Source organism: Meleagris gallopavo, chromosome Z, assembly GCF_905368555.1.
Source record: "Meleagris gallopavo chromosome Z, MGAL_WU_HG_1.1, whole genome shotgun sequence".
Classification (NCBI taxonomy): domain Eukaryota; kingdom Metazoa; phylum Chordata; class Aves; order Galliformes; family Phasianidae; genus Meleagris; species Meleagris gallopavo.
The window spans coordinates 21424409-21444032 of record NC_139435.1 but is presented as its reverse complement, the minus strand read 5'-3'; the positions used below and the strand labels follow the sequence as shown (position 1 = coordinate 21444032).

The following is a 19624-nucleotide window of genomic DNA, read 5'->3' as shown; positions in this document are numbered from 1 at the left end:
GGAGGTGGGCTCACCACAGCGCAGACTGAGAGCTATTGAATTACTTCTTTATCTCCCTCCTACAGGCAAAGAAAGTACAAACATTAGCTGAGTGGGACTCAGATGAGTTAAGAAACAGCCTTAAATATCTGTTCTCTGCATATCAGGGAGAATTAAAAGTAGACATGGCAAATCACAAACTTCCACCTTCTTGGAGCAAAGACAGGCATACACATTTTCTTTTAGCTCTTGAGGATTGAGAGGGCACATCAATACTGCCTAACACACAAAATGTAGTCAGCTCGATCACTACCAACACCCTGTCAAAAACATGTAAATCAAGGACTGCAGAATCAGCACAATCTGTACTAGCTTTTTATACTTCCAGCATCCTGGAAAATTCTATCATTCATAGTGGGAGTGAGGGAATTAACTCCTCAGCATTCAAATAACAGTTCAAATCACTAACAGTCATGTTTTTACAGAAAGAAAACAATCTGATTATTCCATCCATGCAATTGCAGAAAGTGTTTATGTGAAAATCAATATCCTGATACAAAAGAGACTTAAAACACCTATCACTGCAAATATACATTCCTCATATGCTATCAATGAGAAACGAAAAAAAAAAGGCCAACCTCAAAATTAACGTACCACAACTTACTGTTCAGGCAGCCCCTCCTCTGACTGTCTCCAGACATGCTTGGACATGGATTACCATTAATTTAAATGAGCTTGAACCTCACATGTAAAACTATGTTGCTCTTAAATGAGTATACACTTTCAACTCTGTATTTGATTTTTTACAGCAAGAAGAATGAAGGACTGGTCAAAAACACATACTTGAATTCTGCACAATTTAAAGGAAGAAGACATGCTTAATATCAATGAAGGAATTATCCCAACGTAGCCCACTCTATCTTCATAAGCACCATTAGCCACAAGACTAGCCTTAGTCAAAAATTCTGCCATCTGCGACAACAACTAATACCATCTTTACCCCAAGGTAGACAAATGCATACCATGTTCTCTGTTCTGCTTTTCTTCAACACCACTGTTCATGCAATTGTACATACGTACAAAGAAAGTTTTCATCAGTGGCAGACAAAGCTCTGAGAGCCTGGCAAAGACGAGACAGCACAGAGGTCAAGGAAGAATAGCAAACCTGATTGCTCATACTGAAAGAGGCTGGCTCTGGTTCATGTGAATCTATATGTGTGCTGGTGCACATCAACATCCCCTCATCTCAGGCACTACAGCAATTTTTACAGATACTTCCAAGTTTAATCAGCCTAGGAGGTCACAGAGCATTAATCACCTTCTCAAACCCAACTTTACCATTTATGTCCCAGCAGAAATACAGCAGTCTGAGACCATGAACCCCTAAAATATGACAAAACTGTTGCTGTGGTACTTTGGAATCCCATAGACATTTTTTAGTTGAGTGAAAGTTTTAGGCCCAGTTTTGCTCACTGCTCACTTCTCTATCAAATCGCAAATTTGCGTCCCTGATCAAAAAACATGTTATTTCCCATGCAAGACGCCCTCATGGAGCAATCCCTCTCACAACTCTTCAAGGTATGCGTGTTGCAGCTGTAAGCCACACTATTTCCACATAGCTCTGAGGCGCTAAACTCCTATCAGCTTTGCCCTTTTGAAGTATCACTGCTGGAACTTTTAACTGCAAACCACCTAATCTCTTACAGCCCAAGGATAACTTTGCCAGTCTCTCCTAGCATCATGCCCCGAAGAACAGAAAAAGCAGATTCCATTGCTCCATGCTTCTTCTCTACAACAGCAGGCTTCTCACTGCTAGAAAAGAACTCTGCAAGCCTAGATCATATCCTCCCACAGTCTCTAAAGCTAACAGACAGTCTGCTGCAGAGTACACTGTGGGTATGAGCACCTGACTGCTGCAGCATCAGCCCAGAAACTCACATTGATCGAAGGCAGACATCACAACATACACCCATTATAACACTGTATGACGTTAATACTGACAATGTTGTCACACAGAAAGAACAGTTACCATGCTAATGACAAACACAGAGCTGTGTGAAAGCTAGGTTCAGGAGACAGATACATTCGACCTGGTGTCAGTCCAACACTATGCACCTCAGCACCATCTACTTCCCAGTACTATCCTTGAGCCTAGAATCAGCTCCCAAGGCCTCTAAAAAAAACAGTGTCCCAGCAGCAGGTGGAATAACATCTTTAAAGTTCTCAGGCTCTGGGACCACGCTGCACTTTTACAAGAGGCCAGCTACGACTCCTCTAAGCAGAGAACATGAGTCCCCGGGAGGGCTCGCCAGCTTGCGCCCAGTCATTCCATGACTGTCCTTCCACTCCATCACAGGGAGGAACTGCTCCTCTGTTTAAAGCCAAATAACTACTTTGCTGAATAGCACTTCAGATCAGGAGCATAGGAAATCTCTGCCCGAACCACCAGTATCTTGTAGATCAAGATGACAAACCTGCCAAAACTGGCACCAGAGAAAGGGCTGTTGAGTACAGAATACAGCATGTTAGTGATCTTCAGTTTTCTGCAGGTGCAAGGCACTATCTCTATGAACCTATATGTTTACTTCTCTTTTGAAATGGTAACAAACAAACAAAGGGAGCAACAAGATATCTGAAGAACAAATGGACTAAGAAGCTTTGTACTTAACAGGAGTATTGCCTGGGTTTGTTTTTTTTTGTTTGTTTGTTTTTTTTCTCCAGTATTCTGTAAATCTCTCATGCTTCTTGCATTCCTGTATTCCAAAATGTTCTGTTCATTTGTGAAGTCTGACTAGAATTCACATTTGTGAAACCATCACTTTAACAGTATTCAAGAATAAACTAAAAATATAAATTTAAAAATAAAAGAATACCAAAGAAAAATACTTTCCCTAAGGGACCATCAATATTTACTGCAAAGTAATTTGGCTCACAAAGTAGTGAAAACAAATTGTTTTGTGTAGGGCAGAAAAAGAAAGCCTCCCAAAAAGCGTACTTCAGGGATAGCAGTCTTTCTGATATACACCTTCTTCTGCATTACTGCAGTTATAGCCTTGAGTCTGAAAGTATTTCTTAAGCTTCAAGGCACATAAGCAATTCCTTGCAGCTTGCAGTGCTGTGGTCTGCTGGAATTGTGTAATACAGAAGGCTGATGCCTGCAGTGTTGGTTTCAGTTCTGTGACTATTTTTATCAAGGTGCGATAAAATGATGCAGATGCAACACAATGCTGCAGTGTTGGCACACAGCACGGATGAGAATTTCCAAGTCAAGAATGTAGCTGAAGGATTGTTTCTCTGGCAACTTGTGCAAGAACTAGTTGAAATCAGTCACTGTGCTGCAGAGAGTCTGCAAGATTTCTGAAATGATGTAACAGAAGTGGAAATATCTAAAGAAATAACTCTCCTGGAAGAAGCAAACTGCTGATATACCTACCAGTTCAAACTAAAAAAAAGCCTCACTTTGGACAATAAAAAAACCTTGAATTAAGGATCAAGTCCTTTCCCATTAACTGAAATGAAACCAATTATGAAATCATACTATAGAAGTGTGACTATGCATAGGTTGAAGCAACTGTGCATCACAATCATTACTAATATATATATATCATGCTCTAATAAGAAAAGCCGTAAGGTCAACAGGTACACACTCCACAGTGATTAATGACTGTAGTTTGACAAGTCATTTTCCACCAGTCCTGGTCAACTGGGGAGGTCCCGAATGACTGGAGACTTGTCAACAAGACGTCATTTGTAAGCAGGGTGGGAAGGAGGATCCAGGGATCCACAGGCCTGCCACCCTGTCCTTCATATATTGTGGAAGGTTATGAAGATCATCTTGAGTGTGATCACCAAGCATGTGTAGGATAACCAGGTGATCAAGCCTATTCAGCACAAGTTCATCAAAGGCAAGTCCTGTTTGAACAACCTAATCATTTTCTATAACCAGGTGATCTACCTCGTGGATGATGGAAAGGCTGTGGATGCAGTCTACCTAAACTTATCAAAGTCTTTCACAAGGTAATGACTGCGTCCAGAGAGTGGTGGTGAATGGAGTTAAATCCATCTGGTTACCAGTCACTAGTGGTGTTTCCCAGAGGTAAGTGCTGGGGCCATTCCTGTTTAAAATCTTCACTGCTGATGTGTATGAGAGGACTGAGAGCACCCTCAGTAAGTCTGCAGATGACATCAAGCTTTAAATGCTGATGGGTAGGTAGGCCTTACAGAGGGATCTGGGTAGGATAGATTGTTGGTCTGAGAACCATCCTCATCAGTATGATGTTCAACAAGATCAAGTGCCGGGTCCTACGCTTTAGTCACAACAATTCTAAGCAATGCTACAGGCTTAGGGCAGAATGGCTAGAAAACTGTATGGTAGAAAAGGATCTGAGGGTGCTAGCCAACGAACAGCTGAACATGAGCCAGCAGTGAGTCCAGTGGCCAAGAAGGCCACTCCTTCTGATACAAGCCAGGATCCTGTTGTAGTCAGGACTAGGGAAGTGGTTGTCCCCTCTGTTCTCAGCCCTGGTAAGACTGCACCTTGAGTACTGTATGCACCGAGGCCACAGAGCATGTCCAAAAAATGGCAATGAAGCTGTGAAGAGTCTGAAGAAAATGTCTTATGAGGAGTGGCTGAGGGAACAAGGATTGTTTACCCTGGAGGAGGCTCAAGAAAGACTACACTGCTCTCTAAAGCTACCTGAAAAGAAGTTGTAGCAATGTGGGGGGTCAGTCTCTTCCCCCAAGTAACTAGAAACAAGATGAGAGGCAATAGTTGCCTCTCATCTTGTCGCACATACGGGTATCAGGTTAGGTATTAGGAAAAATTTATTCTCTCATACAGAGTGGTTAAATATTAGAATGTACTGCTCAGGAAAGTGGTGGAGTCACTGTCCCTGGAGGTGCTACAGAAATGTGAGATGTAGCACTTAGGGACATGGCATAGCTGGGTAGGTTGTTTGCTAGATGATCTAGAGGTCTTTTGCAACATTTATGATTCTAGCAGGTAACTTGCATGTACTTGAAAATCTGTCATACAACAGTTAGGAAGACACATTTCCAAGAATATTTCAAGACCTTCAGAAGGTGTTTTTTTCTAAGTACTGCAAACTTTCAATGTATCTTTTTTTAAATATTTTTAATTTTTTTTTTTAATATTTTTGAAAACCTTAAAAGCCCCATTTTCTACAGAACACCACTCTCCATTTCTTATTTTTATTATACCCCTCCAAACAAGACCCAGGGTAAACGTTCAGTCAGTTTATTACATTGTCTTTAGCAGTTAAGAAAAGCTGAATCTGGCTCAAAGGCAAACAAAATTAATGGCCATAAGCACTTTAAGTTTTAAATTGTGAATTCTTTCATTCTCTGCTTTAAAAAGAAATAAAGTTGCTCAAGAAATTTTCATTCAGGTCATTACTACGACTATGCAGTCTTAGAAAATTTTAGATTTCTAATGGCATTTAGAATAAAACCTATAAACCTTTTAGTGTCTGCAACCCCAATACTCTAGTGTTTCAACACTACTCTATAATAGCTGCAATTTTCAAAGTTGAATTCATAGCAGTCTTTTACCTTAAAATTTTTAGAAAGTCTAAATATTAATTTAAAAATGCAACATTCAACATACAAAATACAACACAAAAGGCGAGAAGATTTCATTAAAATGACATTCAACTGCTTTGGGAGAATCTTTATGAGAGTTCAGGGAAAGGAGATTGACAAAATGGCATTTAAAATGATTCAGACAAGCTCTCTCCCACAGATGAAAAAGTAGCAACTTTCAGACTACCAAAGGAAATAACTGTCACAAGAACTTTTCATGTTCTCTTAAGATCTATCTTACAAATGCCAAAGGAAAAAAAAAAAAAAAAAGGGTAAGAAAAGGACAAAAAAAAAAGCCAGCAAATTATCTATTTCTGCTCAGTCCTGTAAAATTCTGTCATCTATTCTTACAAGACAGCCTGTGCTGCAAAACTTTGGGGTTGAAGTTATGGGAGAAGGGGGCTACTTTTATTTGGTTACATGACTTAGAAAAAAAGTCTTTCTTCTGAACATCATCATCAAGTAACACAAACCACAGGTTAAATTGCCATATTCCACATAAGGCTTTGAAACACACATACAAGAACACAGATTTTTTTTCTTTTTTTCTGGGAGCTTTTTAAAGTACTACTCTTATCCTAACCCATAAGCTCCATAACATCACTGAGACATCTCAAGCTTTGCCTCTTTGATTTGAACCACTGTGTGGCAAGCAAAACCACATTCTATTTAATGCCAGCCCCAAAATCATACGATCACAAATTACCTTATTGCATCCCTCCAGTGTGACAAAAGAACAGTAAAGGCTGCAAATTCTCTAAGAATCCTTGCAAACAGTCCCAACTGTCAGCCTTCCCTTTGAAGCATCACATGGTTTAATAAGAGTGTGTTGGAAATATCTGAGGTATGTGTGTTTTGCCATTTTAAATAAATGCTCACAGAGTTAAAAGAACAGTGAGGCCTTAACAAGAACTTGGGAGCAGAGAGTCTACCTTGGAAGGCTTGAGCCATCTACTAATTTATTACACCTTGAAGAACTCGTGCTTTGTGTTAGGTGTTCACGAATTCTAATGAGATTATTCTAAGAGATGAAACAGCAGGTTTTTCTCATTTTAGATAAAAATGAATAAATTGGGAAAGAATTGGAGCCAAGTGACTCCTTACCTCATACACATCAGATCTTCTCATGACCTTGCTGTTTCAGAGTAATAAATCAACAACTGCATCTTTCAGCATAACCTCAAGGTCAATCTACTTTGTACTATTCTCTGGAACCACAGGAGGAAATAAATTTTAAAGAAAAATGTTTGCTTGAGCTTCCTTAGATATGGCAGCTATAACACTAAGAGGGAAAGGAGTCACTGAACGGTATATATCATTCTTTTAAATTCATAAACTAAATTACTCTGTGACAAGAAGTCTAAATTATATCACTAACTTTTCTACAAAATCATGCTTCACCTTCAGCTGAGCCATGAACGATGCTGGCTCTGTCTCTGGGAGAGCATGGCTGAGAAAGGGGAAAGCACTTTGCGGGAGGAAGCTCAGAGAGAAAAGCGAGAAAATGTGCAATAGCCCTGCAGGCACCACGGTCAGTGCAGGAGGTGCTTTGGGCACAAAGCAGCAGCTCCCTGCAGCCCAGAGAGGCCCGCAGAGGACCAGGCCATCCCCCTGCAGCCCACGGGCACCACGCGGAGCAGTGCAGTCACGGAGGAGCTCACAGTGCAGCAGAGGCTGAGGCCTGGAGGAGGCACAGCCCATGGACACGCCAGCAGGAGCAGCCCTGGGCCAGAGCCACTGCCCGTGGGGAGCAGCCCACGGTGGGGCAGGAGGGCTGGGGCAGCTGCTGCCTGTGGGGACAGTGCTGGAGAGGCTCCTGAGGGTGGCCCCGTGGTACAGAGCCGTGTGGAACAGTGCCTGGAGAGCTGCTGCCGGTGGGGACCTGTGCTGGAGCTCCCCAGAAGAATCTCTCAAGCAGCTGTTGTTAGCTGTTTACATTATTTCCAACTTTTCCCTTTCCTTGCAAACCTGCTTTTGCTGCTTGTATGAATTTGTGCTAAAATGGTAATATATTACTTTTCTCCCCTAGGGAAGTTGAAAATGATCAGAAGACAAAAATAGCAGTACTGAATTAATGGGAAATATATGCCTCATCCCCATCCTCTTCAAGGCTCTGCTACCGTAGGTACATTCACAAGATGCTACTGTTTACTTTAAAAAAACATTAATCATCTGACTGGCCGAAGATTCCCTTTACACTGCTACTGTACGAGACAACTGTTGTAAGCAGAACTTGAACAAAACTTGTCCTTCGACTTGCCCAGCTCCTTGGACATGACAGAGATGAGCCAGAATGTCAGACAGATACAATGCCATAGGGAAATCCTATATATTTACACTAAGAAGGCTCCCATAATGCTAACACTTCTGAACACAAGCAAAAGTAATAAAACTAAAATAATTCCTCTCCTTCCACTTACTAGAGTACTCTGAGCCAAAGGAACAGGAAATGCTAATTACTTATATGCCCTAAAAAACATATACATTTTTTCTCTGTTAACATAAGTCAATCCTGAACAGTAAATAATTACCATTTGCTGTTCTGAACATGCTAAGTCCTCTGTAGCTACAGTATAATGATTTAGAATCATAGTATTTCTCTTTAATTTCCATTCCAGGGTAAATTCAAATATTCTTAAGGGATTTCTAAAAGCAAAAAATAAGAATAAAAATACAATGGTAAGAATTTTGATGTTTTTTTCAGGAAAATATGTGGCTTAGGTATTACATTGAACTCTAACGCCAAATTCAATTTGATTTCATCAAAAAGAATCTAAGAAGTCTGCTCTCTGCACCATCATCCATCATAGGAATGGAAAGCTCAAACTTGATGTAGTTACTAACCTCTTCTACCCAGCATGGGGAAACCATAGCACTGAGAGTCCAGTCCCATTGGTTCATTCTAAAACTATAAAGCCTGCGAGGGCTATCTACACAGCTGTCTACAGCACAGTCTGCATGGAAGGATGTCCACAAGGCCAGAGATGCAATTCAGCAGTTTACACAGATTAAAAACTTTTAAATGCAGCTTTTTGCATCCATAATATTGCTGTTCTGAAAAAGAACCCTTCCATGAGCATCATCCTCCTCCCCCCAAAATCCAGCTGCACAGAAACTGAAGACTAATACAAAAATGTTGGGTTTTAACAGCTTCTCCCTACCATCAAGACAAACTCCACAGAACACAGTGACTTTGCTGATAATTCACCACAAAGTGTTTCCACTGAGAAGACGACGTATGGTTAAATCATAATGAAAAATGCAAAAAAGGAAGATTTTAAGTCCATCTCTTTCCTTAAAGAATAATTATAGATTTAAAAAAAAAAATAAATCACTGTTATGACACAGAGCAAGCTGCAAAATTATTGCTTAATTTTTCACTGTCAAATTAAACCATGATACAGAAATTTCAAGAATGAGATCCTTTTTAAAGAATGCTGAAGGAGAATGACCCATACAAGCATTGTCTCTGCCATGCAACATTGAAGAGGCTGTACTGTGTAGATACAGATCTATTTTATTGTATAATTCAGTGAAGTGGTAGCCCATTATCCTCACAGTACCAAACAAAACTTCTAATTATCACAAATATTAGATATTTTGTTTTGTTCTTGTTTTTTTTAATCCAGAAAGCTCCGAAAATTCATTTTAAAAACTACATTCCCTATTGGGCAGAATCTCACTAACTTATGCTCTTGAGTATGAGACTTGGCTTGTAAGTTTATTTCGCATATTAGAAAGAAAAAAAAAAGATAGGAAAGAAAAAAAAAAGCTTTTCTGTATCATAAATACCCTTCAATTACCATCTATTGTGATTATTTTACCATAATAGTATGAGGCACACAGTACTTTTTCAATTAATTATTTTCTGATGTTGTTAAAGTAAATACCAACAAGTAAAAAAAAAAAAACCTAAGCAACAAACTGTTTCTTTTGTATGAACTGAGAAGTAGAACAAAGAAAAGATATTCAGAAAGATATTGCATGCAGCTGCACAGGACATAACTAAAACGTTACCGTACTAGAAATAAGGCTTAAAATTATCCCAGTCCTGAAGAAGGGACAGCACTATGGACCTACTACAGAAAGGATTATTTTCTTCTAAAATGACATACACCTTGGATACCCAACTCTTCTGTCACCTGGCATCATAGATCATGCTGCTGTCTCTCAGGTAAGCATGATACAACAATGTGCTTCATTGATCATCTCCACTTCTGAAAACACCTTTTAAACTTTTGACATGACAGAACACAGTTTGCAGTATTACCACAGGAAGCAAACTACAAAACTTCAACAGCAGATACATTCCTGATCCAAAGTCAGAGCAACTCACAATTACGAATTTGCAACTCAAAACTCCTTACTATGTTTCAAAATACGTCTCTTTTTTCCATTAAAAAATAATAATAACAACTTCAGAATAACAGCTTATTAAGTGCAACATTATTCTGATTGTACAGTCATATTTGATTTTCTGCAATTTTCCCCCTGAAATACATTTTGATTGTCAGGTTTTGGATGCAGAAGAAAACATCAACAATGGAAGTTTACTTGCTTACCTCCAAAAATGAAAAGCGAACAGAGGGCTGCATGGACTGCAAGGGCTTGTTGGGGTTGGGCTCAGGCTCCTTGGGGTGAGACTGAAAGTTAAAATAATGTCATCTCTAGTGAACAGAAGGTTTAGCAAGAGTTGCATGTTTTAGTGCAGGAGTTACAAAAGGAGTTCCAGTTAGAACTGAAACATTACTGTCCTTCTGAATGAAGTGAGTGACAGTAGCCACACAGTTTTTGACTTAAGATGAAACTGATTTAAATAAAAACAAACATGAAATCTGTTGCTGGTGCATAAGCTTGACTATGTGAAGCTCTCTCCAATACTTGTTTGCGTACCCAAAAGTTGTGTATTGTGGGACTGTTTCAAACTTCAAAGCAAAATAAATAACTGATACAGGATGGTAAGTTTTTTGTTTTTAATATTAGAAATTTTTTATGTTTCTTTTGATATGCAAATAAGATATGTTGGAAATTAAAAATGATTATGAGCTTTTGTCAGCAAGAAGAATTCTCAGGAAAAATAAATCCAATTTGAAAGCCTAAAATTCAGGGACCTACTGAAAACTAGAAGTGACCTACATGCAATTTCCATCGATATCACTATGAAATCTCCTACTGCATGCATCAAGCCTTTTACTTATGTAATCAAGTATGAATACAAGCAACTAATGTCTCCAAAAGCATACTTGAGCTCTTGGCTCTGAAGGCATCTTCAAGAAGTTGCCTCAAGTACAGCTCCATTGTGAAGTCTCTTAATAAAATACGACATGAAAGATTCCAGAGATGCACTTTTATAATACTCTAGTGCAGCCACATGCATGTGTCCCTACAACACTTGCAATACAGCAAGTATTTTTTTTTTTAATGTTCAATTACACTCTTCGTGTTGTGATTAGCTGAAATTATCTCTCCTAAACCAACATGCGGCACCACTGGTTCAAGCTAAGCAAACGTAGATGCTGATGTATAGCTTTTTCTAGATGACCTTCACAAAGACCTGTCCTGCTGCATAACGGACCCCTGCAGCCAGCCAGCACTGGTGTCCTGACCTGCCCTCAGGGAGCCAGAGACAAACGGAAAGCTGCAACCAGTTCCATCCCTTGTTTTCAGCTGCACAACAATGCCATACTTTGTAACATTCTCACTAGAACCTGGCAAGGTGGAGATCTGATCGAAAAAAATCAGCAGAAACAGCACTACTGCTTCCAAAGTAGAGCACTAGGAGGGTGTGAGTTGCCAACACTAGCAATGGGCTGGAAAACTGCTGTGCTACAGTGTCTGTGCCCAGTGCTGTTCTGGAGGTGCTCAGCAAGGGCAAAGGCGGGTGATGTGGATGGCAAGGATCAGGAACAGGAAGAGAGCAGACACTCATCTCAAGAAAATCCAGGCAGAAAAAGGAAAGAAGTGGTGCTGCTGCCCAAAAGGCAGCAGCAGGAAGAGAGGATGGAGACTGTTATGCAGTGAAGATCAGGGGCAAGAAACCAGCCAAAGCCAGAGCAGTGGAAAGGAAGGAAATAATGGGTCTGGCACTGAATAAGAAGAATATGTTAACTCAGATCAGAATGAGATGAAGTCAGTGACTTCCCCTTGCTGGAAACAAATCTTGGGACACCCAGTGCCAAAACATGTCCCCCTCCCTCTAGTGGCTGGCATACACACAGCAGGTAGAAATGCTGCACCTGCTAGTAGTTACTCCATCATGTCTTCATGTTCATTTCTGAAACACAAGAGTCTCAGTCATAGAGGGCATTCAGTATCAGACACTGTGCGTCTATAAATTCCCACCAAGTGTTGACAGTGTAGTGTCAATGCAGTTCTACAGAGCATGCTTTTCAGCTTTGCTTTTTTTAAGACTTAAAAATCACAGGCAGAAACCTGTTAAAACAAATTATCATAGTGCATATGCACAGGGATGACAGGCAGCTTTAATTCTTACATTTACTAAATTAGGAATGTTTCATGCCGGATCCTTAATATTCTTTGAAAGGAGCTTTCTGCGAGTAATGAATAGAAAGCAGACAGACTGTACAAATTTCTCAGGGATAAAACAGTCTCAACATTGAAACCTGATTGAAAGACAATGTAAGAAAATCCAAACGCAAAGACTGTTTCAAAGAAATGGTTGTGGTGTTCTTTTGTTTGCATTCTGTTGCTCCTTTCTTTCTTTCTCTCTCTCTTTCTCTCTTTCTTTCTCTCTTTCTTTCCCTTCCCCCTCCTCCAGTATTTATTTGCCTTTGAAGATACTTGAAAATAAAAATTGGGGGGACACAACCTAAAGCTCTGCTGACTCTGACAAATCAGAAAACGACTTTATGGTAACCACTAAGTGACAGCAACTAAAACATGGTATTCTCTTTTCTCTACAAACAATTTAAGTTCAGAAAGCATGAGCATGATAACCTATATAAATGTTATTATAAAAGCATGAAAAAAAAAATTGAACAGAAGTTATTTGTATCTGGACAATGTTTTAAAAACAACAAAAAAAAAGTAAAATACATCAACAACTGAGCAATGCTGAAACTAAAATACAATTATTTTTACCAGTGTCTAAATACTGTAGAAATGACACAAAGCAAGCGTGATTTTGTCAGGATGCCATGAAAACAGGAAACAGTAAATGACTGCCTTACATTACAAACACACACACACACACACACACACACACACACACACACGTGTAAAGAACCAGTAACATGAATCACTTTTCATCTTTTGCAATTAGTGATGTTATTCACATAAAATGATTACATAATTATTACATAATTCAACGAAGACTGATTTAAAAATATTTAAATTTCCCCATCACTGAAGGAGCACCATTATCAATTATTCATGGCAACCATTTTAATGAGCTCCCTGACAAGACCCCTCCTTCAAAACTCATGAGAAATTAGCAACTCTAATTTTTTCAAACAATTATCTAGAGCTCAGTGTGTTCACAGCTAACACACACTGCTCTGAGGAAAAGTCACAACACTGGAAAGCAGAATTCCTCCCTGACATTTCACAAGCCCAGTTCTGGGGGAACCCACTGTAACATCTACACTTGTTCCTGGAATAAAGTGCTCTGTCACCTTCATGTGATTATCAGAATAAATTATTTGCTAGACTGCACACTCACCTACTGCCTTTTCTTTAAAACATGGCAGATGTCAGAGATAATACCTTTCAGAGCTAAGTAACTTTACTGCAGGCATTTGCAGCATTCAGGTTTTTTTTTCCAGCACGAATGGGGAAGTCCCAGAGAATACTAAAGGATCTGACATAACCATGTCTATTTACCTAGGTAAAACTAGCAAGTTCTCATGGTGTCTGCAACATGCATACATACGTGCCTGATGTGTATTTAACACAGAACATAGGTATGCATGTATGGAAATTAATATTTAGTTTTGACTGACAAACCTTGGGTTATATTGTGCTGGCATTCATGAATAAAAGACTGTTGTTACTATCACTATGCACTAAAATTTACATATTTCCATGTGCCTACTGCATAAATAGCTGAAAACACGCAAATTAGTTAATCAGTTTTAAGCAAGCACCAAGTAAACACGCTGCTAAATTAGGTAAACACGCTTACTGCAGAGGAATCTCCAGTATGCAAATATCGTTCGTTAATGTAGTTACGTATGTAAAATCCGGGCTGCTGCTGGCAGATTCTCACAAACGGTATTTCTGTAATGCTTTAATCTCTCGCAGTGCTCTCTGTTATGCAGCAGAGATAGAGGCCTCTCTAAAAGGCAGCACCAGGATAAACAGTAACAGAGAGCAGGAGAGAAAGGCAGACACCATGGCCTACAGAAAGATGCTCTCTGCGAGCTGACAGGATGCTCCATGCAGGAGATTCAGTAACTTTAAATACGCAGAAATGCTTTCTTTCCCAATGCACTGCAGTGTCCCAGCTCCCGGCTCGCACATCTGCTTCAACCAACTGCAATGCATTTAAAACGTGTTCCTTCGACCCAGAGCTGCAGTGCTGCGAGTCTGCCAGCACAACGCACGCTAAACAGCTCCTGTGTGCACCAAAGCCAGCTATCATGCAGAAACCATTAAAATATTAAAGACAGACAATACTTACTCCAAGGTCAGCCCTGGAATCTGTAGTCTCTCCCGCTGGGCTTTCATTGCTCTGATGCGCTACCAGACTCTATTGTAACCACGCCAGGCGTTCTCCGGCAGCATCCCGGCGACGAGAGAGCCAAAATGAGCCACTACGAAGGAACGGACTAAAGGACCTCCCGGGGGCGGGGGAGCACCGCAACTTCGGTCCTTCCGCCCCGCGCCGTCACGACGCGCCGCCCGCGGCCTCGCTCAGGTTGGCAGCCGCACGCACCGCGCTCAGCTGCCGGCGCAGGACCTGCCCGACAAGCGGCTCACCCGACCTCCGCAAAGGCAGCCCCCGCCGGCACCGCTCTACCCCTCCGAGGAAGGAGAAGTCCCCTCGCTGCGCCAGGCGGCAGCGCAAAAACACCCTGCGTGTTACAGACAGTTTCTCTCCGCAAATGTCAAACATTAGCCACCCCCTCTGATCCTACCGAATAGGATTTAGCCATCTTGTTTAAGTCACATTATCCCCTTCCTCGGTAAACAGACAGGCAGTTCCTGCCTTTCATTCCCCCGCATGAAAAATGTGCTTTTTTCCTTTAACATGGGAAATTGTGACCGAGTGCCCAAAGGAAGAAACACCTTACTGTCACGGCGGGGGCTAAGACAAAGGGAAAAGGGAAAAGTTGAAATTCTCTTCTGTCATGCCTGTACTTGGATTTTAAAGACAAATAACCTACCATCATTATTAAGAGTGAGAGCGGCCCAGGAAATTGCAAAAAAGCATTATCAATTTCAGGTCTTTGTTTGTTTGTTTTTGTTTGTTTGTTTTAAATAAAGGTATCCCAAGCTAAAAGTAAAGCAGTACACAACTAAAGGCATTGCTATTGCATGGGCTGCTGACTTGTATCCTTTTCTTTCTTACACAGTCTTAGGCTATCCAACCGTAAATACTGTGAATTATTCCACAAGGACTCCACAGAACCCCAAGAAAAGCATGGCACTGTGCAAGAACTCATTTTCAGTAATTTGAGAGCCAGAAGCTTTTACCTGATCTGCACAGCTTTCCCACACAGCTTTACTTCGTACTTCTCGCACAATACAATATTCCCAGGGCTTTTCTTCTTCCACCTTTGAGAGCCCTGTCCCTGCTCTGTGCACAGATGTACTTCGCAGACTATTCACACGGCAGGACAAAGTAAAGCTACTGCCTTTGGGGTCGCTGGCTCATTAATTAGAATAAAATCAGCTAACTCCTAAGAATAGAAAAATCATAGTTTTCAGAAACTGACAGATGTCTTCTAGCTATGGGAACTGGTGAACTGGATTACTCTTTCAGGCACACAAGAGAGTCATTGAATTCTTTCTTTCTCTCCATATTTCCATTAGGAAGCACTTTAAGCATTATGCTGAGCCTTCGTTTACAGGACACTGAAATCAAAACTGAACATCTGAATTTCTAAAACATTTGGATTCTGATACACCAAACTCAGGCCCTCGCAAAGCATTACTAGGCCAAGCATCCTACAACTGATCTTTCTAGATAAGTTCTAAATTCCCTTACTTCCCAGAAGAATGGAAAGGGTAGAAGTAGTACAGGAGAAAATGGCATTTCTTTCCAGTAGCCGCAGTACAGTACAGCTTTATTAGTTGGGGTGAGCTGAGACAGGGCCCACAGTCAAAGTGGCTCTTTCCTGCTGTTCTTGAAGCATTACCAAGAAGAAAACAGGCAAAAAGACCAGTGGTACAAAACACTGCTCAAGAACGAGACATTACAGTTAGGCAATAGATGCACTTTACCTGCAGGAGGTTAAGACTGCCAGCAAACCAGTCAACAAAAGAACGAGTTGTAGCAGCGCCTGAACACAGCACATTAAACATAAGCAGCTGCATGTAAGAGTTACTTTAAGACCACAATAAAATCAAACCCCTTGGTGAGATAATTCATGCATTTCACATTATATCAATGGTAAAGTTACTCTAAGCTGAAACTGAAATATAGTTTGACTTTGAAAATTCTTCTTTTCTGCATTTCATCTTGCACAGACATAAGTTTGGATAATTATTAGGACTTACTGAAAAACAGAACAGAACAAATTCTGTGTACACTTACATTCTTCCTTAGCTTCTTTAACAGTAAGTAGGAACCACATAACATATTTGCGGGCCATTTGACCAAAGAAGGAAGTTGACCTACGTACATGGAGCAACATATTGCTATTATAAGATTAACACTGAACAGCAATGCCCAGCAACAGGACAAGAGGCAACAGCCACAACTTGGAACACAAGACGAACAGATACCTATGACTTCTTTTTCAAGATGCGTGCTGAGAAGTAGTTATAACAATGGGTTCTCATGATTCAGTGGCTTTAGTCCACTGAGTTCCTCTGTCTTTTTTTTTTCACCACGATTCATCAAGGAAGTTCTTCAGTTACCACTAGTAACTAGTAATGCACTGGAACGGGCTGCCCCAAGAGGTTGTGAAGACAGTCAAGACCCATCTGGATGCCTACCTGTGCAGCCTGCTGTAGGGAGCCTGCTTTGGCAGGGAGGTTGGACTCAGTGATCTTTATAGATCTCTTTCAGCCCCAACAATTCTGTGACTAGCAATTTAATTAGATGACGACTAGCCAATGAAAGTTAAAAGTTGACTTCAATTTAATCAAAAATATTGTTTGGTTCTTAATTTCAGACTGCTTAGATATAAGGCATTTCCACCAATATGTAGTTGACAAAGCAAGACAAAGAGTGGGCTCATTGTATTTTTGTGGTACAATCTCATTCATTTATTTGAAGTAACTAATTTACTCTTAAGAAAATAATACTCACTATACTTGCAAAGGCTACAGTAAAGTCAGTCTCAAAGATACTGATATAGGCTTTTTCTTCATTTTTGTCATTATCCCGAGATAGATATTTTGAGGATTATTTTATCAGTAAAACCCGCTCTTTCAGTGTAACACAGCATTACTTACTATGAAGAGTAAATTCTCATAAATACCGCAGTAATTTTTAAAAGTCCAGTTTCTCATTTATGAGATTTTAACTTGAAATCTGCAACACCCACAAGCTTAAATGCTTGAACGTCCATGTTAGTGTTCTACTGTACTGCGGGTACTGGAAAGAAATGCCATTTTCTTCTGTACTACTTCTACCCTTTCCTGAAACACCTCCAGGGACAGTGACTCCACCAGCTGCCTGATGTCAATGCACCATTACTGTTTCTGAGAAGAAATTCTTCCTAATATCCAATCTGAACCATCCTTGCCTCAACTTAAGGCCATTTCCTCTAATCCTATTGCTGTTACCTGGGAGAAGAAGCCACCTCTACCTCTCCACAATATCCTTTCAGGCAGATGTAGACAGAGATAAGGTCTCCCCTGAGCCTCCTCCAGGCTAAATAATCCCAGTTCCCTCAGCCATTCCTCCTAAGATTTATGCTCCAAGCCCCCTCACCAGGGGAAAGGATAAGTAATGCTTCAGGCAGCAGAAGATAGTGGCAGAACACTATTTCATGAGAAAGACTGGTTAGGTAAGTAGGACCTTAGTTTCCTGAGAAATGTACTTAAAAATGTATTGTCGAGTATCCTCTGTTCTGTTCATGCTTTTTACCTAGGTAAACAAATTTTTGCCTACATTGACACAACTACCACAGAGGAATATTTCTCATCTAGAAAGCTTAATCTCAAACAAAAGGCCAAGAACAGTACGCAAGGAATTCAGGAATTGCATTCCTTTGTAAATTTAAACCCTAGTGTCCTATTAGATTATTCTACAGATGAAATCCATATTCAGACAAATTTAGAGAGTGAAATACAAGAATACAGGGCACAAGTTAGATGCCCTGAGGTCTTGCTAGTTCAGTAAATCATCTCCAATATCCGGTTAAAAGCAAACAAAGAGAAAAGCACAGTGGAATGTTTTATTTGACTGAAACACAAGCCTGAACAACTCTTCTTCCACATCACAGTTAAGATTAATATACTACACTTTCAAGCTACTTCCCTAGCTGCTACTTATGCATATCCTTTTTTCCTTGATGGTAATACACAGTAATGCCACTAGCAGTGCAGGTGCCTCTGGTTTTCCTTAGTCTTAATATTCAATAGCAATTGAAAAGCTAAAGTAATAAGCAAGTCTGTGCAACATTTGGTATAAAATGCATACTTGGCAAGTACTTTCCAGATGTGCTGAGGAGTTTGCAGTTAACTTCAATGACCAACAACAAATAACTTATTTCTGTGATAGTTTGATCAAAGATAACTTCATCTTCATTTGTACCACCTGAACTGCTTAGCACACCATGTTCAGACATTTAGCATATTCTGTTTAGTAACATTCAAGTAGACATAACATTTCCACTTCAAATTAGAATACTGTTCTGAACTCATGACCAGAAAACATATGTTGTTTAAAAAAAATATAATCATAAGCCAGTGTATACAGGACTAAACAAAATAATAACTGTAAAACCAGCATAAAGTGAATTGCAATTTATCTCCTGCACAAATGCTTCTGTCAACATTTTCCAAGTCAAGTTGCTGCTTTCTTATGCATAAAAAGAAAAGCTGAAATTTATTTGTCAGTTATCAAGAATGAAGCTGATGTTCATCCTCTAAATGGTCCATGCTCCGACAACATCATTGTGAATCCTCACAGAGATCCTGTCAGATTAATCAGCCCCATTAAAGTGATCTTTAAGTAGAATGCACCCTTTTCAAGTTGCACTTATTAGACAGCATTCACCCATGAAAATCAGCTGCATACACTCATTGACTGTATAATCTAGTCACTGCATGACAGTTACAGAATTGTAACTGAGGACTGTTACTCAGGAACAATTTCTTCTCAGTTTAATGTTGTACCACAGAACTTGTGAGGATGAGAAAACATCCAGGCATTAGCAGTATATACATACACAGGTATACATGCACTATGTATGCACACACATACAGCATGCAGATATGTATACATACACACACACAGAGAGACATGTGGACAGCTCTGAAGGTAATGCCTCCTATGGTTTTATGTCAGTCCGTGACATTAGAGGTGGATGGTGGTGGTATGGTAGTAGTAGCTGGTGGTACGCACTCCGCTGGTACAGATTTTTATGAATTCACATCAGATCCACCATTAAATAAACAGCAGGAGCTCATAATGACACCAAAGCAGCAGATTCTATTCTGCTTGTTCAAGTGCTTTGCCTTCCTTTCTTATTACATTCAAAACTTAGGTCTATGAAAGTCTCTCAGATGAGCAGTCAATAACAATTTTAAAATCAGATTCAATATTCAAATCTGAAATACTGCAGAACTATCTACCAGGTGGGAAGCGGAGCTGTTACTCAAAGACATTCAGGATTCTCATAGTTGTTTCACCGGCAACACTGAGGTATTAAACAGGTTCTATCAAGAACAATGCAGAAGCACT

At 40.1% G+C, this 19624-nt stretch overlaps 1 protein-coding gene across 6 annotated transcripts in view; it reads right to left on the bottom strand.

The window, feature by feature from the left end:
- MAST4 (microtubule associated serine/threonine kinase family member 4) overlaps positions 1-19624 on the bottom strand; it is a 287688-nt gene that overhangs the window by 115652 nt on the left and 152412 nt on the right. The window contains exons 1-2 of one of the 6 annotated variants that reach the window (XM_085214172.1): positions 14222-14283; positions 10143-10223 (exon numbers count right to left, since the gene is read on the bottom strand). The exons of 3 other annotated variants lie outside the window; for them this stretch is intronic. In XM_085214172.1, the coding sequence (XP_085070298.1) occupies positions 10143-10223; positions 14222-14268 (128 nt within the window). In that variant the 5' untranslated portion in view covers positions 14269-14283. Of the gene's footprint in view, positions 1-10142; positions 10224-14221; positions 14284-19624 lie in introns of those variants that run through there. 2 more of the 6 variants (XM_085214175.1, XM_085214174.1) reach the window with 2 other exon arrangements.